Below are 10,492 nucleotides of genomic sequence, written 5' to 3'. Positions count from 1 at the left end.
GGTTAGGGGGTTAGGGTTACGGGGTTAGGGTTAGGGGGTTAGGGTTAGGGCCCCCACAGTGTTTCCAGAGGTAGCGTTCAGCCTCATAGCGCACCTGAATGAACATGCAGACGTGGAGTCATGAATGAAGAGTTAACTTCATGTTCTGCAGCTGAGGATTGAAGTGTGTCGCTGGTTTTCCTCTGTGTCGGCCAGAGGTGAGGAAATGCCGTGACAGTCATAAGTGATCAGATCTCACTGATAGGAGGCGAGCATCAGCACTCACATGCTTTATCACTCTTGCCACCATGTCAGGGTCCTGTTGACTAAAGTCATCCTGTGTGGGAGCGAAAGTGATCAAACCATGGACTAAAAGAGTAGGGAATTCCCAAAAGTTGGGAAATGTCACAGCCTGGTGTTATAAGGTGCCATTCTGTCAGCCTCCATTAACAAAGATTCAGGTTCATGCAGCAAGACTGAAAAACGGCTGCAGGAGTAAACGACCGATTTACAGCTGATCTGAGCCTTAGAAGATCCAGTTTAGACAGAAATAATCTATGTTCAGTACGGCATAGTTTCTACATCTGATCCACATTGTAAGCCAGCAGCTCTGCAGTATGTGTCCATCAGCCATGGCCGGGTCCTTCAGCCGCTCCTCCACCTGGATGCTGCTGCTGCTTCTGCCTCTGTTCACCTGCCTCCATCAGTCCTTTACAGCTTCCATCAAATGTGGGAAGACGCCAGAGTTCGACAGCGACGTGAAAACTTTGGGAAACAGCGTGAGCGTAAGTGTTGTTGATGATTCAGGCAACACACTCATCTGTCTTTAAAACTCTTCATTGTTCCTGCAAGACAAAGCAAAGTTCAGAAACTAAGTACAAACTGAAGCCGTTCTCTGCAGCAGGCCCGTTCGCGCTACGCTCACAATAACGGTATTAAAGCTGCTTTGTGCTGCACGGGGCTGAAGCTGTGAGTCCATGATGTCACTGACACTCAGTGGGAGGCGTGAACTCATCACACATTAGACTGGCTCTGTGTCGTTTGCTGCTGTGGTTTCTTCATCTGTGTTTCCTGTTTGGATCAACAGGCTTGTTCTGAGGTCTGCAGCTCCGTGAACATCACTGTAAGTCACAACCTCCTTCGCTTCATTTGCTGGATCTAACTTTTCTCTTCTCTGGATCAATACATTATCTGTTTGAGCATTGTTCTGGTTTGTCTTGGGTCTGATTGGATTCGGGTCGCGCGACAGAAGTGCTGGCCGTGATAATGTTCAGGTGTATAAGACGTCAGGCTTTGAACAGAAGCTGTAAACCGGCTGTCACGAAGGCAACAATAATCCAAGAACATCTCAGAAACCTTCTGTCTCCTCACATGTCATCACTTTATCAATTCGTCCTCTTTGCACTTTTGTATGAAAAGTGTCTTTTTAACCTTAAATTCTCTGTGACACCAGAACACATGGTGGATGGGACGGTACAGGACATCCAGTGTTTCACTGAAGATTGGAGAAAAGAAATCAGTGTGAATAAAAGTGTAAAAACACATCAGGAGAATTTCAGGATGTCAGTCCTGCTACTAATAATATATTACATGTATGTATGAGGTCAGAGCTAACAGGACGCTAACAGGATTTCCAGCTCAGGACTGAAACCTGCTACAGCTGCACTCTGAATCGTGCGTGTTCAGCTTCAGCACCAAGACGTCTTCACCACTTCCTCTTCGCTTTATCTCATCTCAGACTATTTTGCTTATTCTTGCTAACAGCGGCTTTGTTGACTGGAAGACTTCTTCTTTCAGTTTTCTTCTTTCTTACCTGTATTTGTGTGCAGAAACAAGTGAAGCTCGTTTTCAGTCCGACTAAAACTCTCTAAATGTTCAATACATTCACTTTCTTCTTTGGGTTAGGGTTCTTCTTATTGCAAAGTCTGAAAACATGTGATGACAACAGACACAGTGCAGGTTCAGGACTTTAACAACATTTGAACTTCATTTCTGTCTCCTGCTCAGGACAAGAAGTGCCAGTGTCTCCACTTCAACGTGTCACAAGGGGTGAGTTTCCATCCAGAGGCCATCATCCACTCCACTGGTTTAAAGTGTTTACATGAAAACATGAGAAAATAGATTGTTTATCATGAGGAAAATGGATGTATTAAGTTATCTAAGATGCTCAGCTTAGCTTAGCTTAGCATAGCTAAGCTTAGCACAAATACTAGTAGGAGAAAGCAGCTGTAGTTCATTTAAACTTTAATTCTTGGACTTATTATATATTTTTTCAGGAAACTGCTTCCAGAAGAGACATTTCTTGGCCTACATGCATCATTTAAAAAGTGTTCAGAACCAGTTTCAGTCAACAAAAGATCTGAAATGGACTAAATCAGAAATATAAAAGTAAAGAATTTGGTAAAGAGAATAAATGTTAAAGGATTCAGATGAGAGACCAGACGACTGTCAGCTCCTCTCTGTTTCCAGGAAAGACAGCAATAATTCAACACCGAAGCCGCTCCAGATTACTGGAGCGGACCCTAAGATGTACTGACGACGACCCGGATTGAACAAGTCCAGAGTGAAGCTGTGTTCAACACACTGGTACACACATCAGACCAGCTTCATCCTGGACTAACGCTGTGCTTCCTCCTCTGGCAGGAATGTGCCTTTCCTAATTCATTCATCGCAGGCCTGAAGTTCCTGATGCCAGACCCTCCCAGTCAGAGGAACGCCATCCATCATCTGATCAGGAGGCTGGAGAAGATGAGCGGCGACTGCGTGGTGAGTAAAGCTGCAGCTCTGTGCTTCACTGCAACGTCAGAGCAGGTCTGAGCCGATGGAAGAGCTGCTGGTGACAGCCAGTAACTGCTGCATCTCACACACACACATACATATACATATATATGTATGTGTGTGTGTGTGTGTGTGTCAGTCGTGTGAAGCTGTGAACACACTCAGACTGTTTCAGACGTGTCATGATGATTTTCTGCTTTTGTTCGTGAAACAACAAGAACTCAGCTCATGTGGTCCATGTGTCTCCCTGCAGGTGAACTTCTGCTCGCTGTCTGCGCTGTCCGAGTTCAACACGTCCATCATTTCACCAAAAGTCTTTCACAAGCATCTGGAAAAGCTGACTCAGGAGTACAACGTCAAGTTTCAGTGACGTGACGAATCCCATCATCACGTGTGTCTTCAGAGTTTCATCTGGACGTCCATCAAGCTCAGAACATCTCCAGTAATCAGCATGTGTTTGTCTCCTTTAAAACTGTTTGAAACTCAGCTGGTTGCTGCACAGCGCCACCATCTGGTTAAATACAGTAGTGTGTTTAATGTCATCCAGAGCACCTCTGACACGTTTAGCGGTCTTCATTCAAACACTGTTGTTGACCACCAACGTAGAGCTCCCAGCTTATTATTATATCCACATTGTGACTTTCACTGTCAGCAGAATTTATCAAAGGATTTTATACAGTTTGTGACCAAAGTGGACCCAGGACAGAAAAAATGGAAAATTAATGAATAATACACAAACATTGGTGTTCAAGGAAGGAATCAATACGTGAACATCATGAGACTTTATCGTATATTTTATTGGTCATCAGTCAAATCAATCAGCGGTTAAAGCCAACACTAAGCAGCGGCGCTCCGTGAACTCAACGTGACACGTGATGTACGTCTCCTCATGTACTGGTTGTTGCTTATTATTTATTTATTTATTACTAACTTATCAGTGCATGGTTTACCTGCTGTCCCTGGCTTACCTGGTTTACCTGCTGTCCCTGGCTTACCTGGTTTACCTGCTGTCCCTGGCTTACCTGTCCAGTGTTGTTGTGTGTTTGTGCTGGAGTGACACACATTCAGCTGAAGTGAAGCATCCTGCTGCAGTCCAAAGACTCGACTGTCTGTTCGGGACCATTTTTGGGTTCATGTTCTGGAACCTTGTTTTTAAACGTGTCCTGTGAATCGGCTGGTCGACTCCGAGTCCATAAATAAAGTTCTTATTGTCATGAATCCTGCTGTGTGATCACTTTTCCTCTACAGCGTCTATATTTAAAGGAAGACTGACGCAGGCTGGCAGTAGATCCAGCATTCTGCTATCAGGTCGGTTTCTTAGTGGTCATTGCTGTGAATGGCCAAACAGCACCAGGGGTCCATAAATGCTGAGTGAAGCTCTGGAGCTGATTCTCAGGTGTTTGGTTTGAGGCTGAAGACGCTGAAATGTGTTTCCTTCATCTGTCTTTGGAGGAAAAGGCTCCATGTGCTGGTTAGGAGATGATATTAAAACGTTCAGGTGACGCACCAAAGTGCAGGTTCACGTGTTCTCAAGTCCGTCAGTGGTGGATGCGTTCGGTCCGTCTGTCCAGAGCCGCTGCAGACGTTGTTTCACTGAGCTACATGTCGTAGGCCTTGTTCTCTCCTAGAATTAGAAGAATCTCAAGGAACCCTGGAGTTCTTCAAGGAACCTTGTCTGAGGAACCTTTACCAGATCAAATGAGTCATGAAGTTGTTTTTACATGGATGTGCTGCAGTAGAGCTCCTTCAGACAGGCCTGAAGGCGTTCAGGCAGTTTCTGAGGCTGGTTCTGTGTATTTGCTCAAACTGGAACCAGTCGGACTTTCTTCTGACAGAATTGTTCACAAATGACTTCAACACTAAAGCCAGTGGAAGAGAAACCTTTCCCATCCTGGTCAGGAACACCTTCAGTGTTGTCGTATGTCTTCATGTTTGGGACAAACAACAACAACAACAATAATTATTAATATTGTTATTTGTTCAAAATTAAACCCAACCCTCTTTGAGGAACCTTTCTAAAGGCTTCTTCAAGAACCTGTTTTGAACCTGAACAGTTCCTCCAAACTGCAGATGATGAGAAGCTCCACCAGACGTCTGAAGGCTCCTAAAGTTGCTTCAGTCTGAGGCGCCACCACAGAGTTCCAAAGTAAAGCCATTTTTAGTACAAAACTGTGATTTTTCTACTTAAGATGTCTTTTCTGAGGGAGACGAAGCACAGGAAGGGATTTGGTTTTAGAATGTATTGTTTTAAGCTCTGACTTTGCTGAAAGCTTCCATCAGCTTCTGGACAGCAGCTGCTCTGGTCTTCATGCTTCTGCTGAGTGAACGTGTCTGTGGCTGATCAGTGAGGGTTACATGAAATGGAACCAGCAGACTGCATGTCCTGCACTGGACTCTGCTGCCCTCTAAAGGCGTCATTCACACTTTAAAGGCAGCGAGTCGACAGAGTCGGCTTCACATGTGCATGTGTGAGAACACTGAGGAAACCAGCAGCGGGACAGATCAGCTCCAGACATGCAGCCGCCTCCCAGAAAGGTACGTTCTGTCTGTTCCAGCCGATAGCAACAGAGACGAGCCTCTGAACACGTTTGTCTGTGTGTCTTTACTTTCATTTCTGCTGCCTGAGTGGCGGCGACACTTCCTGAACGTCAGCACGTCCTTCAGGCTGTCCTGGACTCATGCTTTAAATACTTGGAGAATTCTTTGTTATCAATCTTACCTGGACTCAGAACTAATTGTCTCATTTGTGAGGAAATGTTTGCTGCCAGGTGTGACTTTAGGGGAAAACTAAGTCTCTCAGTGGTTGTTTTTGTGGCCACCAGTTTTCTTTCATGTAGTTGATTCACAGCTTGAGCGGTGCTACAGAAATCCTCTGTAAACACCCTTCAGCAAATGTTTTCTGGACTTCAGAGCTTCATGGGCCAAAATCAGCAACCCGTAACGTCTGATGTGAGACTGTAACCTGGAGACGGTTGATGGAACAATATGACTAAATGACTGAACTTTACAGGTATTTCACTGCTTCTGCATTCACCTGCTGAAGCTCACCATGAACCTGTTGGTCTCCACTTAGAAGCTGATGAACTTTGACTTTTCATCTAGAATTCCTTCATTTCCACCATCAGTCCCCGAGTGGATGAAGCTTCAGCTAGCATGCGCTGCTAGCTGCAGATTAGCACGAGTCAGCATCATCTAACTGAAGGTTTGACATGTTGACCACATTGACTGCGAGCATCATTGGCTCCTATGAAGGGTTGAGAACATGAAGCATGCAGCAGCAGCTCCTGTCTGAACCTGGTTCCAGTTGGTTTCAGATGGGTTTTAAAGCCCTTCACAGACGCTTTAGCTATGTTTTGGATCTTTCAGTACCGTATAGAGCAGAATGCACGGTGCGATCCTCAGCTGGTGACATTAGAGAGGAAACAGTGAACCGGTGGTCCTCTCAGACTGGAACCAAAAAGTTCTGCAAGTTCCCAAAGTGGAAAATAGATAAATGAGTGTTTAACAAGATGCAGCTGTAACTGTTTGTCTGCAGGTAAAAGAGAGTCAACAGGTGAAGCTGCTGTTCTCAGAGCAGCTCAGCAAACTGCAGCTTAAACAGCATCAGGACACTGAACTGCTGGAAGAGATCAGGTAGCATTATAATATATTACATTACATTTATTATATTACATTATATTTATTATATTTTATTATTATTTTATATTATATTATATTTATTATATTATATTTATTATGTTATATATAAATATATTAAACAGCAACAGTCTACACGTTGTTGATAACACATCCTTCCGTGCTTCCTTCAGGTCCTTCAGTAAGCAGAGAGCAGCCATAGAGAAAGACTACAGTCAGGTCAGTGTTCTATTCTGGTCCACTGTCGGTTCTGTTACTGGAACCTCCTGCTGTTTACTGCAAACGCTCCAAATCTATTGATTTCAGGTCCAATATTAGCACCTGAGTGCTGTGGTACTGTGTGTGTGTGTGTGTGTGTGTGTGTGTGTGTGTGTGTGTGTGTGTGTGTGTGTGTGTGTGTGTGTGTTCCTACAGTCCAACACTACTGAGGGCTGAGTGTGTTTTTGCACCACGGTGGGGAATGTGTCACGTATGTGAATGTGTGATAGACGTGTGTGAAGGTTCTCAGTCCTCCAGGTCCTGGTCCTCCTCGTAGATTAATCGTAGCAGCTGGACTTGCTTGAGTTTCTTGAGGACGTTTGAGCTGTGGTCCAAGAGGCTTCAGAAGGTCTCTCTGAAGAGCTGTGAATACACCTGACTGTCTGTTCAACTCCTTCTCAGGCTCTCCAGAGGTTAGCTGTCCAGTACCAGAAGAGAGACTGGCAAAGAGGAAATACAGATTCTGTCTCTTCTGGGTAACACTCACACATTCTGTCATGTTCTGGTGCTTTTATTTTGAAAATCAAACCACACAAAAGGGAGCTGATGATCATATAATTAGTGTATTGACTGAAGTAACTGGTACAGACGGTGTTCTTCATGAGGCCTGACAGCTTGTCCAGACGAACCTCCAGATTCTAGTTCATTTCAGATCCAGACTCTAATAATAAATACTAAACAAACAGTTCATTAAAGGTTGATTTTATTGGTCAGCAATCAGCAGATGTATGTGTCACGTTATAGATAACGTCACGTTAAACATTTTACTGATGTGAACAGATGGAAGCTTCAGCGCCTCCAGTTGGGCTTTTCATAAACTCCCACTGCATTACTTTTACCTGCAAGTTAATGAAAAGTGCATCACAAGGTTCATGGGTTGGGGTTCGGCTCATCCATGAACTGTGTGGTTGTGTTTCCAGGAGTGTGTTTGCTGTGTGGAGGTCTGTGGTCGATGCTACAGCTCAGACGGCTGCATCTCGACTAGCTGCTGTGGAAGAATACCGCGCGCTGATTGGACAAGCCTCCAGAAGCCTCCGCAACGCAAAGGACGTCCGAGCAAAGAGAGTGAGTCGGTATAGGCGAGGAATCGGTCGGTTAACGAGGTCGGTTAACGAGGTCGGTTAACGAGGTCGACTTCTGGCATGTTTCTGATTATTGGTACGGTTGTTTCTACTGACAGTAAATTAAATGTCCATGTTACGTCCCTGTGGCACTAGAGGACGAGGAGCTCTGAAGACCGGACCAGAGCAACTGATCATGGAACAAAAAGTGATTTACTTACTATTAAAGCAAAACTAAACTCAACAGAAAACGAGCTGCTTAGAAAAGCGATCAGGCTGATCAGGACCACACAGCACACCAGCTGCTGATGTGGTCCGCTGGTACCAACGGGCCTTTTGTTTGTTTGGTTTTTTTAAAGATATTTTTTGGCCTTTTTGAGGCATAGATAGAGCAGAGAGAGAGACGGGACAGTATGGGGGGTAGAATGTGGGAAAGACCTGCAGCAAAGGGTCACGAGCGGGACTCAAACCCACGACCACTGCGTCGGGGACTACAGCCCCTGTACATGGGACGCCAGCTCAACCAGGTGAGCTATGGGGCGCCCAGGGCAGCCTGGCTTTGAGGCTCCACGTAATTGCAGAAAGGAAGCAGGTACACCTGGAGACAGGTAAGCACAGGTAGACCTGGACACTCCTGCTGCTTCTCAGACTGTAGCCTAAAAAAGAGAAAAAACACACAACCTATTGACACAAATATACAGCACTGAGGGCTGTAACAGCCTTTCTGATTGGTTACACGTCATGATTACCAGCCAATCACTGAAAGCGATTGTTGACACAGAGAGACAGATGAGCACATTAGCAGACTGTAGCAGCTCCAGCTAGCAGCTGTTTGAGGTGAAGCTCTAATAAACACACAGTCTTACAAAAGCATCTCCCGTTTCCCCTGAAAACACCTGAACAATTCACCTGGAGGCGTCAAAGCAGCTGGAACTGATTCTGCTGACGCTGCTAGGCTAATGCTAACACTTAGAAGGCTAGCTGAGACTCGTTAACTCTGGTCTCACTGACAGACTCGTCTCTCTGCAGACTCGACCTGCAAACACTGAACAAGAAGCACAAACATCAGCACAAATCAGGACATTAGCTGCTGTCACAGCGGCTAATGCTATGCTAACGGCTAGAAGCTAAGTTAGCAGCCAGCTACAGATTACACTTGAACACAACAACTAATTAGGCTTTAAGATCAGGAGCTTAGTGGGAAGTAGAAGAGACAGAACAGAGAAAGAAAACAGAAGAACAGCAGACAGACCTGCAGGAGACAAATTGGTATTGATCTCAATCTATCGATCGATCGATCAGTATTCCAGTAACCAGAGTTCTTATGTCATGTGACATTCTAATGTCATCACATCTGTTTCTACTGTACATATTCAGTTACAGTAAACTTTACCAATGAAGTGATCCAGTTATGAATGGCAGGGTTTTGTTATCACAAGCTGTTAATATGGAACATTTAATCTTGTTTCAGGGCCTGGAGCAGCTGCAGAAGCTTCAGGCCGAGCTGGTGGAGGCTGTGCGGGAGCTGCAGAGGCTGAAGAAGTCCTACGACCAGGTCAGCCACATCACCGGCACTGCCCGGGAGAAAGCTGCAGACGCCCAGAGCAGGTCAGAATGCACAACTGTCTGGTGGCCAGTATGTGAACACATGGACACTGGTTGGTTCATTTTCACTCTAATTTGTGTTCTGCTGGAATCAGCTCTGTGGCAGATGGGTTCAGTTGGTTTATTGGTCTCACACGATGTAAATGCTCTGCACTGCTATAGCGCCGTTCTAGCTCAGTGCTACTCAAAGCGCTTTACAACGTTTCTCATTCACACACATTCACACACCAGAGCTGCCATGGCGCTGCCTGCTGTTGGGATTCAGCGTCTTGCTCAAGGACACTTCAACTGTGGACTGGGTCGAACCGCCAACCAACCAGTGGACAAGCCGCAGGAGCACCAGAGCCACAGCCGGCCTGTGTAGTCGGGTGGTGCCACTGGTGGATGTTTTCACCAGACCATGTTAGCACAGAGCTCAGAACAAAGACCGAGTCTCCTGCTTGAGAAACCACCGTTTTGTGCAACACATCAGATTGTGGTGATGGACGGTGTCACAGAGAAACGTTTACTTTCTCTAAAATAATGTTTCATTAGTGGCATCTTTCTGTTCGTTGTCTTATGGAATATATGTATGATTTGACTTCCAGAGCCAGAAAGAGTGAACACGGCATTTTCCACTTTAAGTCAGGACTACAGAAGATGACCGCTAAGGTATGGATCTGAAATGAACTTTGATTCTAGATTCTTTTCACCTTCATGTGAAAACAAAGCTGCTTTAATGAGCATTTCCACTTGGTGTGAAGTTTCACCTCCATGTCAGTCCGTTTCCTGTATACAACCCTGAAGGACTCACGTTCTTCACAGACGAACTGCTGTGATCAGTAGTCCAACGTTTCTCTGCCTGTTTATCTGCATCCATCATGTCTGTGAAGACTCATCCTGGTCATGCTTATTCTGGTACATCCATCATGTTTTCCAGCAGAGTCAGTGGCATTTTGTCCTCAGCTGAAATTTGTCCTTTTACTTCAACGATGATGTAACTCAGGGAACTAACCGAGAGTCACTTCTCGGTCCTGACTGCTCTGTGATGTGACCACATTTTCAGAGTTCAAACGATCGGATTCATGAATTCAGCATCATGCAGCTGCTGGTCAGGTGCATCTGCAGAGCGTGGTCCTCATGATGTGGTAGAAAAGGTCGCTGGTCTGATTCTTGTCACCTGATGGGGTCTGGAC

General features: G+C 45.3%; 1 protein-coding gene and 1 long non-coding RNA gene across 2 annotated transcripts in view; both read left to right on the top strand.

Annotated features, from left to right (window-relative positions):
• Positions 1-1,027: 1,027 nt before the first annotated feature.
• On the top strand, positions 1,028-3,975 carry LOC103370998 (uncharacterized). Its single transcript, XR_520916.1, has 4 exons — positions 1,028-1,102; positions 1,987-2,028; positions 2,623-2,745; positions 3,011-3,975. It is a non-coding gene; the product is annotated as an uncharacterized LOC103370998 (long non-coding RNA).
• A 1,248-nt stretch (positions 3,976-5,223) lies between these two features.
• LOC103370999 (FCH and double SH3 domains protein 1-like) overlaps positions 5,224-10,492 on the top strand; it is a 17,380-nt gene continuing 12,111 nt past the window's right edge. Inside the window, exons 1-7 of the mRNA XM_008300203.1 lie at positions 5,224-5,292; positions 6,293-6,390; positions 6,567-6,612; positions 7,054-7,127; positions 7,572-7,716; positions 9,184-9,320; positions 9,905-9,968. Of these exons, the coding sequence (XP_008298425.1) occupies positions 5,272-5,292; positions 6,293-6,390; positions 6,567-6,612; positions 7,054-7,127; positions 7,572-7,716; positions 9,184-9,320; positions 9,905-9,968 (585 nt within the window). The 5' untranslated portion in view covers positions 5,224-5,271. The remainder of the gene's footprint in view (positions 5,293-6,292; positions 6,391-6,566; positions 6,613-7,053; positions 7,128-7,571; positions 7,717-9,183; positions 9,321-9,904; positions 9,969-10,492) is intronic.

The sequence above is a fragment of the Stegastes partitus genome, unplaced genomic scaffold (genome assembly GCF_000690725.1).
Source record: "Stegastes partitus isolate 25-593 unplaced genomic scaffold, Stegastes_partitus-1.0.2 Scaffold1510, whole genome shotgun sequence".
NCBI classification, from domain to species: Eukaryota; Metazoa; Chordata; class Actinopteri; family Pomacentridae; genus Stegastes; species Stegastes partitus.
Note: the sequence above shows the minus strand (reverse complement) of the source record. Positions and strands in the feature narration are given on the sequence as shown.